This window comes from Lutjanus erythropterus, chromosome 13, assembly GCF_056507025.1.
Source record: "Lutjanus erythropterus isolate fLutEry1 chromosome 13, fLutEry1.hap2, whole genome shotgun sequence".
Taxonomy (NCBI): domain Eukaryota; kingdom Metazoa; phylum Chordata; class Actinopteri; order Lutjaniformes; family Lutjanidae; genus Lutjanus; species Lutjanus erythropterus.
The window spans coordinates 40,461,406-40,481,065 of record NC_139329.1 but is presented as its reverse complement, the minus strand read 5'-3'; the positions used below and the strand labels follow the sequence as shown (position 1 = coordinate 40,481,065).

Here is a 19,660-nt window from a genome sequence, read left to right as displayed (position 1 = left end):
GGTTCATGTTGGAGGATTTACAGAAATCTATCATCAATCATTCTGTCTCCTTTCAAGGGTTCAAAATATTTACACTGAAGAAGGACATGAGCTCATGTCTCACAGTCTCCACGTAGTCTTACTGAATATTGATTAAGTTTATTGGATAATAATGAGGTTGGAACGGCCTATCGTCACAAATGCTATAAAAACCGCAGACACATTTCCAGGACTTGAGGATTTTTATCCCGGGGCTCCTGTTCACAGCTGCGGTCATCATTGAACTGCAGACGGTTGTTTTTGATGCCTGTTCAATAAATTCATTGAAAGAACATCAGCGGTGTATTTGACTTTTCCTCTCAACCCAATATTCAACAATGGTTAAAAAAAAAGAAAGAAAGTTTCATCTTTAAAATATACTTTCCAGCATCTTGAAATATAAAAATCAAAACCCTCAAATACAGTTTTTCCCCAATTAAGCAATTTATTAGTTATACAACAATTCAGTAAGTAGTATTCAGTAGTATGTATATAATAGTCAGTAGTATTGATGAAGTATAAGTACTTCAGTATGCAGTAGTGAGTAATACTGGTAGTACTCAGGAGGTACAGCTGCGGTACGCTTTGGCTCGGCTGGAGATTTCTTTTCGAAGTGAATCGACCGTCTCCAACAACGTGGACACTTGAGCTGCTTTGTCGTCTTTACTCTTGATCAGCTGATTGATCTTCTGCTCCAGATCTGACAACATACAAATACACACAAATATATGTGTGTGTTTGTGTATATTATACATTATACACACACACACACACACACATATGCATATTTATAAATACTGCAGTATATACTAAATATATAGTGTAGTACTGCACATGTTTAGTGTAGTTTTAGAAGTACCGTCACTATAAGTTCATTAAGCATTAGTAGTTTAACTACATTTCTTAGTTACCTGGTGGTGACATCACTATGGAAACATACAGTCAGACCAAACAATATGAGTACATGTACTCACACTGAAGTTCTAATACTACCTTGTATCTGTGTGAATTTGTCGGCCAGCTGTTTCTTCATCTTCTCCGCCTCCTCCATGATGTTCTTTAGTCGTTCTCCAGCGTCATCGTGACCCATCTGACTCAAGTCTTTCTGCTTTAAAACCTCAAACAGCTTCATCACGTTGTTCAGTTCCTGAATAATAATACATCAGAAATATATTTGAAAAAAATAAATACAAAAAAGCATCAAAAAGACATGAAATGTTGTGTGTCTGTATTCTTACTGTTTGTGTGTCTGTAGTGTTGTTAAAAGCAGCATCTGCAGCCTCTCGGACGTCTGTCGCCATCCGTCTGTTCTGCTCAGTTTTCTTCTTCAGGTCTTTGATCTCATTCTGCAGGTTTTCAGGTGGACGTCTCATCAGCTGCGTCTCGATGTCGTCCAGTTTGTCTTTAACCTGAAACATGACAGAAATAACACATTGAAACACGTCAACAACAGACACGCTGAAGTTAACAGACAGGTCGTTGATCATCTAGTGTAGATGTTTACACGTTGGACTGTGTCTCTGGTCATGTCTCTGTCTCCGCTGGCTGTCTCCAGGTCATCGTTGGCATTGCTCTGAGCTCTCTCTGCTCCATAAATGTCTCTGCTGATCTCGGTCACATCGATGTCTTTGGTTTGCTCCCTAAAAATAAGAAACCGTGTGGTCAGTCAGACAATCAATAATCAATCAGACCAAACAACAGATTAATTAACTGAAAAAATTATGAACAGATAAACTGAAAATAATTCAGGAAAGACCTGAAAAATATGTCCAAACATGTCAGTGTGCCCATTTGTTTTTTCAAGTGTTTTTCACCACAAAACAACAAAAGCAACAAGAACAAACTCAAGACATTTTATGACCTCAACGTTTTATGAATAAGAAAAAAGTCTTAAGGAATCATAAGAAGGAAATGTTTTGAAAACTGCCAAAACGTGTGAACTTGATTGTGGACATCGGACGAGAAGACATGCAGAAATCAGTTTTTAACATGGACAGCAAAGGGAAATGTCAATACTTGTATTTCTTTGCTGTTTGATGTTAGAAATGAAATATTGTTGATCAGATCTGCTGAAACAGTTTCTGTTGCAGTTTGTTTGGTTTCACATCATCACGTAACACATTTTCAGACACTGACTTGAGTTGGCGAGCTTTCTGCAGCAGGTCCTGGGCCGTCTTGGCCTGCTCCTCCAGGTTCTTCAGGTTGTTCTGGAAATTGGTGGCATTGGACAGCAGGTTATTGATGTCATTGATCATTGATCGGATCTGATCTGGTGATCGTGGCAGCTGGATATCCAGAACAGCTCGGGCCATTTTCTCGATGTCTTCTGGAGGGACCATCTCATCTGTTGGTGAGGAAACGTTCATGTCATCCACACCTCTGACCTCTCAGCTATGTGATAATGAATCGTCATTAAACTTTTGATAAGTATGAGCCTTTTTGAGTTGTTAAAAGAAACAATATTAAATTTATTATAGAAAAGACATTTAAGTTTCTAAGAATGGAAACAACTGACTCTTGAATTTCACACCACTTTTTTCCCTCCACTTCAATGATAGTTGAGTAAACTTAGTACACAAGTCAACTTTATTCTTTCCTGTTTCCTGTATTTAGATCGGCTCTGTGTTCGGCTCATCAGTACCAACAACCACAAAACCACATTCTGAAGACAGTCAGAGTAAATTTGCTGGGGGACCAGTAAAAGCCACATAATCACATCTTTGGTTCAATAATTTTAGTACAGCACTAACAAACTAGCTAGCTAATGAATATAAATCAATAGATAGCTAGTTAGCTAGTATGTTGCTAACATTAGCAAGCTGATTAGTTTCTGTTTTGGTAACATAAGCTGTAGCCTATGTATTGCTTTTACAGGAAAAGGAGAAAATTGACCAAGGTACCAAGTTTGACCAACTGTGATTGGAGCACAGAGCAAAAAGGGGCGGAACTTAGGAAGGGTTAATGAAATGCTGTCCATCTTTCATAATAAATCTTTGGAATGAATTGTTTATTCTTTTGGTGCATGTGCTTGTGCACAGGCTCCATGGAAAAAAGTTTGGGAACCGCTGTTCTAAAGCTTCTAAATTGACTGGATGTTCATCAAAATAGTCCCACTGGCAGTTGGAACTTGGATACGTTTTGTTTAAATAACCATTTTGAACTCTGAAAATGTCAGGAATGGATTCGGCTTCCTCAAAAATCTCTAAAACCTGCTTACTGACCCATCAGGTAGTCTTTGACTCTCTGGATGAGCTCCTTGGTTTTTGTCTTGTCTCTCTCGAAGGAGTCCTTGTTGTTGTTGATGCGCTCCTGTAGGTCTTTGGCCTGGTCTATGGTGTCCTGAGCTGCCTGTTTGGCATCATTGATCTGACACAGAACAAATATCCATTATTAATCAGTCTGTCAGCTGCTGATGAGCAGACCTTCATCACAATTTGTTCAGTTTGTTCTTCAACATCAAGATAATACTTCATTTAAAACATCCTGTCTACATCCACATTTGATTAAAAGTGAAAGATATAAAGACATCTTTTTCATGTTGTTGCAAAGGTAACTATTTAAAGTGATAGTTCACCCAAAAATGAATTTTTGCTCAATATCTACTCAACCCTGTGCTGTTGTGAGGATGGGTGACGATCTCCAGTTCACAAAACACTCTAGAGCTTCAGCGGAAAACAGCGTTGCAGCCAAATCCAGTACAATTGAAATGAATGGTGACCAGTTTTAAATGTAACACAAAATGTCTCAATACTGCTTGTGTGGTGTGATGTGTCTGTAAGCTGCGACATTAAAATCTGACCCAAAAAGACATAATTTCCACCATGTTTTTAGCCTAAATGTCAGCTGTAGCCTCTCAGACCGGATCCTCGTCCACACCTGAAGCAGGTACACAGGCTCTCACCTAAGTGGTGCAACACGAGATGTACGAGATCTCGCCATACCTTCACATCTGTGTTTAAATGCTACCTGGAAGTGACTCAGACAACAGAGAGAGATCTGCTCAGAAATAATGACTCGTTACGTCCAGAGTTCACTTCGCAAACTTTCAACAAAGAAGAAAATGTCCAAGGACTTCGACATAGAAGAGGAACATAATTTCTTTGCTGCAGCCGCGCCGCTTGGGTGAGATCCTGTGTTCCTGCTTCAGCTGTGGACGAGGATCCGGTCTGAGAGGCTACAGCCGACATTTAGGCTAAAAACATTTTAATTAGCAGAGGGCCCTGAACTCCATACTCCCGAAGCACCTCCCACAGAACGCCATGAGGGACACGGTCGAATGCCTTCTCCAAGTCCACAAAACACATGTGGACTGGTTGGGCAAACTCCCATGAAGCCTCAAGCACCCTGCGGAGGGTATAGAGCTGGTCCAGTGTTCCACGACCAGGACGAAAACCGCATTGTTCCTCCTGAATCTGAGGTTCAACTATCGGCCAAATTCATCTCTCCAGTACCCTGGAATAGACTTTACCAGGGAGGCTGAGGAGTGTGATCCCCCTGCACTTGGAGGACACCCTCCAGTCCCCCTTTTTAAATAGACGGACCACCTCCCCAGTCTGCCGACCAGAGGCACTGTCCCCAACTGCCACGCGACGTTGCAGAGGCGTATCAACCAAGACAGCCGTACAACATCCAGAGACTTGAGGTACTCAGGGTGGATCTCATCCATCTTCGGTGCCTTGCCACCAAGGAGCTTCTGAACCACTTCAGTGACTTCAGTCCAGGTGATGAATGAGTCGACCTCTGAGTCCTCAGCCTCTGCCTCCTCTACGGAAGGCGTGTCGGTGGGATCGAGGAGATCCTCGAAGTATTCCTTCCACCGCCCGACAATATCCACAGTCGAAGTCAACAGCTCCCCACCACCACTGTAAACAGTGTTGGCAGGTACTGCTTCCCCCTTCTGAGGCGCCGGACGGTTTGCCAATAGTCCAGTCTCCGGCCCAGTCTGTGTTCCAGTCTATGGCTCAGTCTGTGGTCCAGCCCATGGTCCAGTCTGTAGCCCAGTCTGTGGTCTAGTCCGTGTACCAGTGTATGGTTCAGTCTGTGGTCTAGTCTATAGTCCAGTCTGTGTTCCAGTCTGTGGTCTAGTCTATAGTCCAGTCTGTGTTCCAGTCTGTGGTCTAGTCTATAGTCCAGTCTGTGGTCTAGTCTATAGTCCAGCCTGTGTTCCAGTCTGTGGTCTAGTCTATAGTCCAGTCTGTGTTCCAGTCTGTGTTCCAGTCTGTGGTTCAGTCTGTGGTCTAGTCTATAGTCCAGTCTGTGGTCCAGCCCATGGTCCAGCCTGTAGCCCAGTCTGTGGTCCAGTCTGTGGCCCAGTCCGTGTACCAGTGTATGGTTTAGTCTGTGGTCTAGCCTGTGGTCTAGCCGGTGGTCCAGTCTGTGGTCTAGTCTGTGGTCTAGTCTATAGTCCAGTCTGTGTTCCAGTCTGTGGTTCAGTCTGTGGTCTCAGTGTGGACCTGCCTTGTTTCTGGACTCCTGCAGTCTGGATGGCAGTGTGGTCAGCTGATCTTTGGCTCTGTCAGCATTTTCTGATGCTCTCTGACTGACAGGAAGAACTCCATCACAATTTGGACCTCCGCACTTCCTGTTTCCAAGATGATCCAGAACACACAGAGCTCCACCGCATCCTGAACAGTCCTCCACACCTGGACCTCCACACACCTGCAGCAGAACATCAGTGACTGTCATTATTGCTCCCTTTATCATTATTATTTAGGATTATTAACTTTTTGATTGATTGATTGATTGATTGATTGAGAACAGTAAAAAATAAATAAATTATTGCAGGTCTCCTGTCAGGGAACATATGGTGAAGCACCTACTGCAATATAATAATATAACATGATCCCTACATACATTATCCTGAGCTGAAAAAAAGCTTTCACACTAAAGCAGTTATTGATCACTTGCGGGCTCTAGTGCCCTGTTAGGATCACGAAAAAGAATAACAATTAATTATTAGATCACTCGCCAACTATTTTGATAATCAATTAACCATTTTCAATCATTTGTTAATCTAAAAAAAAGTCAATATTCTCTGATCTCAGCTTCTTAAATGTGAATATTTTCTGGTGTCTTTACTCTCTGGCAGTAAACTGAATATCTATATCTTATCATGGAGGATCCAAAATGTTTGGACCTATATTTCAACTGACTAGCACCTGGATTAATTCAAGGATTAACTGAGAAAATGATTGGCAGATTAATCAACAATCAAAATAATCATTAGCTACAGCCTGAAGGAATTTAACATGCAGCGTAACATTATATTGACCTGCGTCTTTGAAGGAAGTTAATCAAAGGTACGGTATCATGTGTGAATCCAGTGAATAAGTTAGCTGACATCACGTTGACCTTTGAAATCTCATCAGTTCATCTTTGAGTGTGAGGAATTTCCCTCCAGGTGCCAACATGGAACCATTTTTTAAAGGTTTTTCAAGGCTTTTGAAGAAAAATGAATCTCAGAGGTCGTAAACGTGCATGAAAAATGTTGATCGGTCCAGTTGATCACATGATCCCCTCCCAGTTTACGCCTGGCGAGGATCATAAAGAAAAAACATAAAGGTTTCATCAACTTTAGGCATTTTTCAATCTCCAAAAGTGAACAACTCAGCCTCTATTAATTTTAATTTTAACAGTCACAGGCTGAAATAAATATAAATAGGCACCCAAATGTTCATATTTCATGCGTTATTTCTTCTTACCACAATAAAATGTTGCAGACGGGACACAACTACCAAAACATTTCTTTAAAAGTTTAAGTAATTTAAATGTATTGTCACCAAAATCTCTACATGATTGTAAATATTGAAATAATAAATAAGTGTAGATTTAATGATTTTCTCTACTCAATGAAAAATGTAGATGAGTATGGATTTAAATGTGTTTATTCACACTAAAGAATATATGTTGCTTTTTATAACAGATATTCAATTCTAACTTGTAAATCTAAATATTTAAATATTGTTCATGTTAAATAAAATTATTTTAATAACTAAAATAAAACATGACATCTTGTGTTGTTCAGAACACAATGTTAATGATAAATATTACTGTATATTATATTAATATTATATAACGTTTAACAATAACAGACTATTTATATCATCTGGGTTACGTCAGTCTTGAACAATATCTGATTGGCTTCTTAAATTATTGTTCCCATCAGTCACTAAGACGCAAAAATATGATGCAACGATTATAGTTTTTGATACGATCATAGTCTGAGGAATAATCACAGTTTCACCATTATCACGATTATTACGCATTAATTAATTTCACAACTCTACTAATGAACTAATGTATAAAATCACATGAACATTCTTTAAAGATTTTAATGTTATTTACTGCTGTCAGAAATATCAGTCATCAAATAATACAGTACAAAATCAGAAATAAAAATAAACAAAAAGTCTTTTTCTTCAGTCAAAGTGACGTCTGTTCTGTCAGTCGGCAGCTCGTCTGTCGGCTCCGTTCATCACAAATATCTCCACATTATTCTGGATTTTCACTTTGTGTATTCTTCCTACATTTCTTTTGGACCTGAGTACAGAACTTAAACATGGTGGAAAAGTATTTGAAATAAAGTATTTTAAGTATAATTATTAATATAAGAGTAAGATGAACTCTAACGATCCCTGAGGGGAAAAAGTTACTCATGTTGGTGATAAACTTCAGTGTTTTTGTCATCAACTGTCATCCATGTCTATTTTAATTCATTTTTAATAATCTATTTTCAATAATTAATCTAATTTTACATGTGGCCTGAATAAATCCTGTCTGTTATTGATTTTTGTTTGTTTGAGGCTCCTGATGTTATGTCAGTGTTTTACACCATAAGGCCTAGAGTTCACTGAACACAGACAGGAAGTAATGTTAAATAATCACTGACTGAATGTTTATATTTAACTTCCTACCAACTCAGTGTTTCATGAAGTAACTTCCTGCTAACGTCATTTAACTCAGTTATTACGTCTTAGCTTTACTGTAGCGTGTAAATCTGGGTGGTGATCCTGAAAATGTTGCATCAAGTTAAATGAGTTTGACCCTTTAGCAACTTTTTCCGGCAGGTTTAGCAGACGGTGATCCGTCGTCTTGAACGACTCGCCGGTCATTCTTGGTCTGACAGACTCCCAAACGGCCGACTTCACTCTTTTCTTCGGTGGAAACGAAGCTTCTCTGCTTCGTCCTTCTGCCTTTGCTAAGCTAATGTAGCGTAGCCTCCATGTCTGTTGATGCACGCCGCACTGTAAGCAGCTGCACCTCTGGTCTAACTTTGTTCTCGTTCTGTGCAGGTTGCACCGAAAATAATGTACCAGCATAGTGAGAACAGAAAAACTCGGAGCAGCGGAGCCTTTGGGATTAAATAACCGTGACGTTATAAAGCGCGGTTAATAATAAAATCGGTTAATCGCTGCATCCCTATTCGACACTTAAAACTGTTGCAGAAATGACATCTTTGCTAATTTTGCAGATAAGTGGCAGTTAGCAGGTCTGCTGTGTTCACTGGTGTTACATCTGAATCTCATTAGTTAGTTATTATGTTTTATTTCAACATGTTTAGAAACACCATACACATATTTATTAACAATCGTGACAAATTTTTACATAAATCCAAAATTTCTCAGCTGGGACTTAAAAGTGGCTGTAGTTGATGAAATTTATGTGTAGAAAAAAAAAGAATAATAAATAAATAAACATGCTAGTCTGGTCCTAAACCCTAATCTATACAAATCCATCAATAATCAGTTACATTAATCACTTGATTATTAATCATCTGACTGATATTTGGAGCATCAGGACAGACTGAGAAGACGTGAGTTACAGACTTCTTGGCATCATGATGTATCTCTCTATTCAGATAGAAGAAGAAGTGGGCATGGCTTAAACAGGAAGTCACCTTGAATCAGTCAAATGTTTTATTTTCTAATGTTCATAATTGAGAAATATATTTGCTCACACTGAACTTTTCATTTCTCTGTTTATTTCAGTCATGTGATGGTTCTGGTTCGTTCTCACCTTTTGGTTGAGCGTGCCCACACTGAGCTCTTCGACCTTCTTCTCCAGCGGCCCCAGGTCTCCCCTGCTGCTGCACATGCTCAGTTTATGTTTGACATCCTGTCTGGTGTCCATGGAGTCCTCCACCGCTCTGTTGGCATTTCTCACCCTCTTCTCGTCCGACATGAAAGATTTATGAAGCTTCTGGATCTCATCCTGCAGCTCTACAACACAGACCACAAGCTGCAATCAACCAAAGAAGAAGAAGAAGGAAAGCTGGGAACGCAGCAAAGTCTCCATCTATAAATTGCACCCGACCCCAGCGGTTCCTCCCGTAGATGATGGGCCCACAGGATGGAGGAGCATTGACCACATAGTTTTTTCAAACCCGGCTGGACCCCATGGTGTGCCCGGCCACCAGGCACTCGCCGTCAGGCCCTCCAGGTTTCCTTCGGGCATGGTCATATTGCTCCTTCCTCATTTTTCCACGGGGTCTTTGGACTATTCTTAGTCTGGACCCTCGCCTGAGACAAATTAGCCCAGGTTCATAGGGACACGCAAACCTGTCCACCACGATAAGGTGATGGTTCCCTGCAGAGGTGGTAGATTGTGAGCCTTAATACTGAGGCCCGTTTGCTGAGTGTCTCTCTTCCTTTCATGTCTTATCTTCAGGTTTCTCTATCAACATTCAGGCAAAAAGTCCAAAAACTCATATTTAAAAGAAGAAGAACGTGTGCTCACCCTCCAGATCTTCGTCTTCAGAGTCGGGATCACTAATCACTTTCTCCTTCAGGCGGTTCAGCAGCTTCTTGAACTCCAGGCGGATGTTGTCGATCTCAGTATTGATGAGAGGAGACGGATCGATCACAATCACGTTCGGGTCAATGGCATCTTTGAGCTTCCTGTCAGGAGGGACAGAGAGATGACTCATCATCATCATCATCATCATCATCATCAGACCAGAACAGATAATATCAGATTAGATTAGATGAGACAGAATTAAATAAAATTAAGATCAACATTAAATGCCTAGAAACCAAAGCTATATTTTGTGTGAGTCAATCACACACACATTAATACATACAAACTTAAGACAAAGGAGAAAATCACATTATTATCATATTTGTAAGAGTTAAAAACTGTCAGATTATCTTTAAGAGATCAGTCACATGACAGCTGGAGTGTTTGTATCTGCGTGTTTATTGGGAAAAACAATAATTAAACAATGATGAAGAATTTACCTGATCATCATACACAGTTTCTCCACCTTCTCCACCTTTGGCAGCGACAGTCCCGTTAGGTTGGACAGACTGTCCAGCTTTGAGTGCATGTCCAGCATCCTCTGCCGGCGGACACCGTCTCTGGGCTGTAGGTCATCACCATGGCGAGGGATGAAGGTTCTCATCCTCTGGGCAGCTCGCTGGACGTCTGTGACATTTTCAGCCCAGAGGGCAGTGCAGGCGTGACACTCCTCACAGGCTGGGAATGTGGAGTCGTAGCCAGGGGCGCACTCATCACAGAAAATACCCGTGACACCAACCCGACAGATACACTCGCCAGTTTCAGAGTCACATGATGGATGCTCAGTTCCCTCCAGGTTACAGTCACAAGCTGAGAAAGAGACGAGTTCATTTAAAACATGTCAGTGAAAGGGTTAAATGGGGGGCAGGGGGGCAGGGGGGGCAGGGGGACGGGCGGGTGGGCGTTCGGGGGGGCAGTGATCCACAGTGGTAGACACAACGATCTGGTGAGGATTGGAAAGGAGAGCCGGTGTTTTATACTGCAGGGTTGATTACTGGATGGATCTCAGGTGAGCAGCAGGGAACAGGTGAGTAACATGGATGTAATGAGGAACCCAGGAGAGTGAGGCAGTTGCCACGGCCACAGCACAGACACACAGAGACAGACAGGGGGAGGGGGAAAGAGATGACAAGGAAAAACACAGACACTAGTGACATGGCCATGACATCAACACACAGACATGTTCACTCACAGATGCACTGCAGGTCCGGATTCCCAAAATGATTCTCTCCACATTCGTCACATTGTCTTCCTCCAAACTCTGGACGGCACAGACACTGTCCCGTCACCTGAATGCATCACAGACTCAGTCAGTCAGTCGGTTTGAACATCACTGATCAGAATCAATCTGTACTCTGTGGTCTGTGGTTGGTGGTCTGTAGTCTGTGGTCAGTGGTTGGTCTGCAGTCTGTGGTCAGTGGTTGGTCTGCAGTCTGTGGTCAGTGGCTGGTCTGTAGTCTGTGGTTGGTGGTCTGTAGTCTGTGGTCAGTGGTTGGTCTGTAGTCTGTGGTTGGTGGTCTGCAGTCTGTGGTCAGTGGCTGGTCTGCAGTCTGTGGTTGGTGGTCTGCAGTCTGTGGTCTGTGGTTGGTCTGTAGTCTGTGGTCAGAGGCTGGTCTGCAGTCTGTGGTCAGTGGTTGGTCTGCAGTCTGTGGTCAGTGGTTGGTCTGCAGTCTGTGGTCAGTGGCTGGTCTGTAGTCTGTGGTCTGCAGTCTGTGGTCAGTGGCTGGTCTGTAGTCTGTGGTTGGTGGTCTGTAGTCTGTGGTCAGTGGCTGGTCTGTAGTCTGTGGTTGGTGGTCTGCAGTCTGTGGTCAGTGGCTGGTCTGTAGCCTGTGGTTGGTGGTCTGCAGTCTGTGGTCAGTGGCTGGTCTGTAGTCTGTGGTTGGTGGTCTGCAGTCTGTGGCCAGTGGCTGGTCTTTAGTCTGTGGTCAGTGGTTGGTCTGCAGTCTGTGGTTGGTGGTCTGCAGTCTGTGGTCAGTGGTTGGTCTGCAGTCTGTGGTCAGAGGCTGGTCTGTAGTTTGTGGTCTGCAGTCTGTGGTCTGTGGTTGGTGGTCTGCAGTCTGTGGTTGGTGGTCTGCAGTCTGTGGTTGGTGGTCTGTAGTCTGTGGTTGGTGGTCTGCAGTCTGTGGTCTGTGGTTGGTCTGCAGTCTGTGGTTGGTGGTCTGCAGTCTGTGGTTGGTGGTCTGTAGTCTGTGGTCAGTGGTTGGTCTGTAGTCTGTGGTCAGTGGCTGGTCTGCAGTCTGTGGTTGGTGGTCTGCAGTCTGTGGTCAGTGGCTGGTCTGTAGTCTGTGGTCTGTAGTCTGTGGTCAGTGGTTGGTCTGCAGTCTGTGGTCAGTGGCTGGTCTGCAGTCTGTGGTTGGTGGTCTGCAGTCTGTGGTTGGTGGTCTGCAGTCTGTGGTCTGTGGTTGGTCTGTAGTCTGTGGTTGGTGGTCTGTAGTCTGTGGTCTGTGGTTGGTCTGTAGTCTGTGGTCTGCAGTCTGTGGTTGGTGGTCTGTAGTTGGTCTGTACTGAAATTACCTTGTTACAGATGTTGTTAAAGGAGTTGGCTGGATCACAGCTGCAAGGTTGACACCCCGTCCCTCCATCCAGGTTCCAGTATCCATCGTCACACTCATCACAGAGAACGCCCACCACCCCTGTCCTGCAGGGACACTGACCTGTCCTGGAGTCACAGAAACAGGGACTCCCCAGAGGACACCGAGTCACCTGTGTCCCCCGCCGGTCACATGAGCACTCTGGAAAATGTTACAACAGATATTGTTGTTGTGCACTCTGCAGAACAACATGTTGAATATGACACGCCCACGTCGCCAAGGAAAGCCCGCTTTTTTGTAATTCCAGCTGGGAACCAATTTTTTCAGGTTCCCTTTTCCCCTGAATAAGTTCTGCTCTGCTCTTGGAACCTTGATGCTATCTAGTGAATCAGCCTGCATTTCCACCAGTTGTGAATGGAGCCATTGTAATCAAGTATGTCATCAGCAGAGGGCGCTATACGAAGCACAACATCGTGTAGAATGTGACACGCCCACTTTGGTTTCCAATGAAAACCTGTTATTTTTTGGTTCCAACTGGGAACCAGCTTTTCAGGTTTCAATCCAGTTTCTTTTTGGGAGAAATGCTCAGAATGATTTAAAATTATACCTTTTCCAAAGACACACAGAGACAGACGACCACTGACACTCACATTCACACCTACAGACAATTTAGAGTCACCAGTTAACCTGCATGCATGTCTGTGGACTGTGGGAGGAAGCCGGAGAACCCGGAGAGAACCCACGCAGACACGGGGAGAACATGCAAACTCCACACAGAAAGACCCTGATCCAACAAGCTGGAGGATCGAACTCAGGACCTTGTTGCTGTGAGGCGACAGCGCTGACCACTGCACCACCGTGACGCCAAAAAAATATAACATATCCATCATAACAATCTGCTTTTTCCCCTGGAAAAACCAGAAATGAAAACAACTGTTCAGTATTTCTGACATTTAAATCGGCTGATATTATCAAGACTAATCAGAAAAACAGGATCTTCTGACCTGCGTCCCTCCATCTCACAGCGCTGTGAGGTCAGATACTTTAACTTTCAACTGACATGATTGTGACAGGATTGATTAATGGATTAATCGACAATGAAAATAATAATTGTAGCCCCAGACCCTTATGTTTACCTTTGCAGTCCTGGTCCAGGGCGTTACCATAGTAACCAGGTTTACAGTCTTGACAGCGTGCTCCCATTGTGTTGTGGAGGCAGCGCAGACATTCTCCTGTCAGGCCGTCACAGGCGTTGTGGTCATCTGGGTCTATGTTGTTGTTGCAGGGACACTCCTCACAGCTGGCACTTGGTGATGCCAGGTCGCCATAGAAACCAGGACTGCACCTGTCACAGCTGGCACCTGAATGAATCACATCCATGTGAAGGTATAAAACAAGATTTTTGTCTGTCATGCTAAAACATGACACTTCCTGTCCAACTCTGGACACAGGAAGTCACTTGAGTGCAGACAGACAGGTTAAAAGGTGAGAGGTCAGCTCCTACCTGTGTGTCCTCTCCTGCAGCTACAGGTCACACCGAGGGATTGTGGGTCAAATTGGCAGGACGTGGCAAAGAATCGTCCGCTGCTCTGAATGTCTGGACAGAGGCAGGGCTGACAGGGCTGTCTGGAGACAGGGTTACCATAGTAACCCTCCACACACCTGCATCAACAAGACAAATGAGTCATCAGAAGCAGGACGTGTGTGTGCTGTGAAATGTTCAATCTCATGTTGATATTCACACTAAACTTTAATGACGTCTGCGTCGTGTCGACTCATGAAGATGAAGAGATGCAGTCATTTTTACAGAAGACATCAAAGAAACCTCCACACTTCTGACATCTACAATGACTCAGGACTGAATCATGTGTCCCATTGAAAACTAAATCAACGATGTGTTCGATGTTTAAAGGTTACTGCTGAGGGGGGAGGGGTTTCACATTGTATCTGAGTTCAGATATGTTGGGTTTCCATTGAACTCTATCAAAAACTGTAAAGTTTTTATTTACAAAATACCAAACAGTTTAGGACTGTATCTGAGTGAGTGAGCTTTGAGAATTTTTAAAAACTTATTATAAATATATTATATTTTCTTGCCTTTATTTTGATAGGATACCTGAAGAGCAGACAGGAAAGGGAAGTGAAGAGAGAGAGAGGATGACATGCAGCGAAGGGCTGTAGGTGAAAGTTGAACCAGCAGCCGCTGCAGAGGACTGACAGCCTCCATACATGAGGAAGACGCTCGCTGAGATAAACAGCCGCCGCGCATATTCTTGTCTCAACTTTCTATTTATAGATGTATATGCATTAAAGAATGAAATGCATAGAAAACAAAAAAAGAAGAGACAAAATGCACAGACAGTCATAGAAGAATAAACTCACAAGAATAACAGATCAGGTCAGTGAGTCACCTGGACGTCAGTGTTTAAGAGAATGGATTAAGTTTTTCTAATATGTTTCCTTTTGGACGGATTTCTGTCCTTATCGTTAGGAAATAAATCTGTTTGCATGATCATACAAAGATTTATTTCCATAAGTCCAAAGTCTGTTTGTTGTTTTCTACGGTACAAAACTAGAGACTGTTTTATTCCAAAAACCTTAAAAGTGACTAACTTGTTTGTAGACACACATATACATATATTCATTTACGCACATATTCATGCAAGCAGATGTAAAAACATCCCACCCACTTTACATATCTTTGTTAACACACACACACACACACACACACACACACACACACACACACACATCCACACACACACACACACACACACACACACACACACACACACACATACCTTCATACTCACACCTTTGTATGTACATATATTTTGTTAATTATGTTGCCATGAGTATGAATTTGTCCCGACATAGATTCAGAGAGAAAGTTTGCGTTTCCATGTTATATATTGTTTTGTTGGCGGCTCTTTAGTTAACCTCCTTCTTCTTACAGCTTTTTTACTGGTCAACATTGATTTAATCAGACAGAGTTGATAATGGCAGAAACAGTCCCAAGATATATTATACAGAAATCATGTCAGAACCCATTATTGAATGAATCATTTCAGATTCCCAGAAGATGTGGAAATGATCTTATTATAATATTTCCATGTTTGTATAACCTGTCACAGTTTGGTCCGGTCGCATGATCCCGGCAGCTCAGACACTCTCCGGTGTCTTTGTTGCACTCCTCCGACAGGCCGTTACATTCACAGGGTTGACAGAAGGGGAAACCCCAGAATCCCGTCTGGCAGCGGTCACAGCGTCGCCCAGCAACCTCAGAACGACACGCGCACTGACCTCTGACCTGATCACACATTTCCAACAGCGAACCACGAGGGTCACACTCACACACTGAAAATCAAACACATCATGGGGTGAATTATCGCTTTTATCGTCACGTCAGAAGTGATTTTAGAAAATCTGTAAAGCGAATTCTTTTACGTTTGCAGCCGTCAGGTCCGAAGCCAAATGTCAGTGGTGCGCAGGTATCACAGCAACGGCCAATAACATTGGGTTTACATTCACAGAGTCCTCCCAGTTTACTGCAAGATGGTCCCAGAGAGCCAACGGTGTTGCACCTGCAAGCTGGCAACAGGTAAAAATATGGCATGAATACAGACAGAAACACCAAGAGGTTCACAAAAACATCAACCAATTGTTAAAGTGATGCACAAAATATTTAAAGTTTTGTGTTTTGTGTCGAGTTCGTTCACTTCTACACAGTTTTTTCATCTGTGTGTTTGACTGGTGTCCCAAAGTTCAGATTCCTGAGCTCACCTGAACCTGAGCAAGTCCCGTTTGACTTTCACCTTCAAATCTGTTTCCTACAATTAAACATGTTTTTTAAGCTGTAAACTAAATGATCAGTGATGAAACTCATCAGCGCTGCTGTTAATATTGACATTTCTCAATACAGTTATTACAACCATGAGTTAAAATGGCTCAAAACACCAGCTACTGTTTTAAATCATCTGTCCACTGTTTGACTGTGTCACTGGAATGAAATCCAGATGAAAACATCCTGTAAGCTTCACCACATTCTGCTCTGTTTGATTGTTTATTTTCAACTTTTGAAACTTTTGACTTTTCTCAGCCTCTCTGAGCAGCTCGTGTGTTTATGACGACCAAGAATTATCACTGGTGATTCAAGAAGAGATTTTTTTTTCACTGAATTAGTTGTTTGGTTCATAAAATGTCAGAAAATGTTTATCAGAGTCCGAGACGACGTCTTCAAATGTCTTGTTTTGTCCACAACTCAAAGATATTCAGTTTACTGTCAGAGAGGAAAGAAACCAGAAAATATTCACATTTAAGAAACTGAAATCAGAGAATTTGCACTTTTCCCCTAAGATTAATCAAACAATTATATAATAATCAATTCATAATCAATTAATTGTTGCAGCTCTACTGCAGTTACTATCTAAGAACCATCTCCAAAATTAAACGTGTCTTTCTGTCCTTCAGTAATTTGGAGAAAGTCACGTTTTATTCTTTCTGTCCCAGGACTTGTGTGGATCTACTTACGAGTGGCTCCATTATGGACTCGTGCTGACAAACTCTTGCTGAGTCCCTCACAAACTTCTGGTAGCGACTCCTGTGGACCAAATTCAGCAGCCAATCCAATGCAACGAAAGCGGCGGAAAGAGTCGAGGTCACTCTGGGAGCAGAAATCTTGGATAGACTCGATGCTGGGAATCAGACCCATCTAAAAAAATAATTTAGTTAAATAATTCAGTGTATAAAATTTAATGAACCGTACAGAAATCATCTCAGAGAGACAGTTCCTTTTGTTTTTGTGATTTAGTTTATAAGGTGAGCAGAGAATCTCCACATCCACCGTTTCAACACTGAGGGTCCCATCTTACATCCGGTCGTCATGACGACACAGGAAGCTTTATAAACTTACAACAGCACACTTGTCTTTCTGCCATGTTTGCAAGATACAGCAAATAAACTTGCACTTGTCATGTCGGTGGGCGGGAAGTCTGAAGTCTAAAGTCTGAAGTCTGAAGTCTGAAGTCTAAAGTCTAAAGTCTGAAGTCTGAAGTCTGAAGTCTAAAGTCTAAAGTCTAAAGTCTGAAGTCTAAAGTCTGAAGTCTGAAGTCTGAAGTCTGAAGTCTGAAGTCTGAAGTCTAAAGTCTAAAGTCTGAAGTCTAAAGTCTGAAGTCTAAAGTCTAAAGTCTAAAGTCTGACGTCTGACGTCTGACGTCTGACGTCTGAAGTCTGAAGTCTAAAGTCTAAAGTCTGACGTCTGACGTCTGACGTCTGAAGTCTAAAGTCTGAAGTCTGAAGTCTGAAGTCTAAAGTCTGACGTCTGACGTCTGACGTCTGAAGTCTAAAGTCTAAAGTCTGACGTCTAAAGTCTAAAGTCTGAAGTCTGAAGTCTGAAGTCTAAAGTCTGACGTCTGACGTCTGACGTCTGAAGTCTAAAGTCTAAAGTCTGACGTCTAAAGTCTAAAGTCTGACGTCTGACGTCTGACGTCTGACGTCTGAAGTCTGAAGTCTAAAGTCTAAAGTCTAAAGTCTGACGTCTGACGTCTGACGTCTGACGTCTGAAGTCTAAAGTCTAAAGTCTGACGTCTGACGTCTAAAGTCTGCAGTCTAAAGTCTGCAGTCTAAAGTCTGACGTCTAAAGTCTGAAGTCTGAAGTCTGAAGTCTGAAGTCTAAAGTCTGACGTCTGACGTCTGAAGTCTGAAGTCTGAAGTCTGAAGTCTGACGTCTAAAGTCTAAAGTCTGAAGTCTGAAGTCTAAAGTCTAAAGTCTAAAGTCTGACGTCTAAAGTCTAAAGTCTGAAGTCTAAAGTCTAAAGTCTGACGTCTGAAGTCTGAAGTCTAAAGTCTGAGGGTAAAATGAATGTGTGGTCAGACTCATCGGTATCTTACGCTTTGTGCATCGCAGCTGAAACATAAGCACAAAGTCTGTGGTGTAACTGGTCTGTCGGCACAGAGTCTGTGGTGTAACTGGTCTGTCTGTGGTGTAACTGGTCTGTCTGTGGTGTAACTGGTCTGTCTGTGGTGTAACTGGTCTGTCGGTACAAAGTATCACTTTGATCTCCACGATCATAAAACACCTTCACTTCCGTTCAGTATTTTCTCCCCACAGGACTAATGTGATCAGTAAAATGTCCTTTGAACATATTTTCTATCAGCAGTAAAGTTAAATATTGAATATGTTAAAATTATTAAACAATTATGATCAATAACATTCAAAATTAATAAGATGTTATATCTGATCTGCAGAGAAACAGCTGTGAGCATCTAAACCCATGACATCACCTGAGGAGGAGAGGAGGAGGAGAGGAGGAGGAGAGGAGGAGAAAGAAGAGGAGATGAGGAGGAGAGGAGGAGGAGATGAGGAGGAGAAAGAAGAGGAGATGAGGAGGAGAAAGAAGAGGAGAAAGAGGAGGAGAAAGAAGAGGAGATGAGGAGGAGATGAGGAGGAGAAAGAGGAGGAGAGGAGGAGGAGATGAGGAGGAGAAAGAAGAGGAGATGAGGAGGAGAGGAGGAGGAGATGAGGAGGAGAAAGAAGAGGAGATGAGGAGGAGAAAGAGGAGGAGATGAGGAGGAGATGAGGAGAAAGAAGAGGAGATGAGGAGGAGAAAGAGGAGGAGATGAGGAGGAGATGAGGAGGAGATGAGGAGGAGAAAGAAGAGGAGAAAGAGGAGGAGAAAGAAGAGGAGATGAGGAGGAGATGAGGAGGAGAAAGAGGAGGAGAGGAGGAGGAGATGAGGAGGAGAAAGAAGAGGAGATGAGGAGGAGAGGAGGAGGAGATGAGGAGGAGAAAGAAGAGGAGATGAGGAGGAGAAAGAGGAGGAGATGAGGAGGAGATGAGGAGAAAGAAGAGGAGATGAGGAGGAGATGAGGAGGAGAAAGACGAGGAGATGAGGAGGAGATGAGGAGGAGAAAGAGGAGGAGAGGAGATGAGGAGATGAGGAGGAGAAAGAAGAGGAGATGAAGAGGCGAAAGAAGAGGAGATGAGGAGGAGATGAGGAGGAGAAAGAAGAGGAGATGAGGAGGAGATGAGGAGGAGATGAGGAGGAGAAAGAGGAGGAGATGAGGAGGAGAAAGAAGAGGAGATGAGGAGGAGAAAGAAGAGGAGATGAGGAGGAGAAAGAGGAGGAGATGAGGAGGAGATGAGGAGAAAGAAGAGGAGATGAGGAGGAGATGAGGAGGAGAAAGAAGAGGAGATGAGGAGGAGATGAGGAGGAGATGAGGAGGAGATGAGGAGGAGAAAGAGGAGGAGATGAGGAGGAGATGAGGAGGAGAAAGAGGAGGAGAGGAGATGAGGAGATGAGGAGGAGAAGAAGAGG

General features: G+C 42.9%; 1 protein-coding gene across 1 annotated transcript in view; it reads right to left on the bottom strand.

The window, feature by feature from the left end:
* Positions 1–452: 452 nt before the first annotated feature.
* Positions 453–19,660, bottom strand: part of lamb4 (laminin, beta 4) — a 42,626-nt gene continuing 23,418 nt past the window's right edge. Inside the window, exons 17-33 of the mRNA XM_084734831.1 lie at positions 16,875–17,055; positions 15,792–15,935; positions 15,470–15,701; positions 13,849–14,006; positions 13,481–13,705; positions 12,328–12,545; positions 11,006–11,102; positions 10,254–10,623; positions 9,754–9,914; positions 9,034–9,236; positions 5,476–5,676; positions 3,240–3,384; positions 2,155–2,362; positions 1,523–1,658; positions 1,257–1,427; positions 1,012–1,165; positions 453–718 (exon numbers count right to left, since the gene is read on the bottom strand). Coding sequence (XP_084590957.1) covers positions 579–718; positions 1,012–1,165; positions 1,257–1,427; positions 1,523–1,658; positions 2,155–2,362; positions 3,240–3,384; positions 5,476–5,676; positions 9,034–9,236; positions 9,754–9,914; positions 10,254–10,623; positions 11,006–11,102; positions 12,328–12,545; positions 13,481–13,705; positions 13,849–14,006; positions 15,470–15,701; positions 15,792–15,935; positions 16,875–17,055 — 3,144 coding nt within the window. The 3' untranslated portion in view covers positions 453–578. The remainder of the gene's footprint in view (positions 719–1,011; positions 1,166–1,256; positions 1,428–1,522; positions 1,659–2,154; positions 2,363–3,239; positions 3,385–5,475; positions 5,677–9,033; positions 9,237–9,753; positions 9,915–10,253; positions 10,624–11,005; positions 11,103–12,327; positions 12,546–13,480; positions 13,706–13,848; positions 14,007–15,469; positions 15,702–15,791; positions 15,936–16,874; positions 17,056–19,660) is intronic.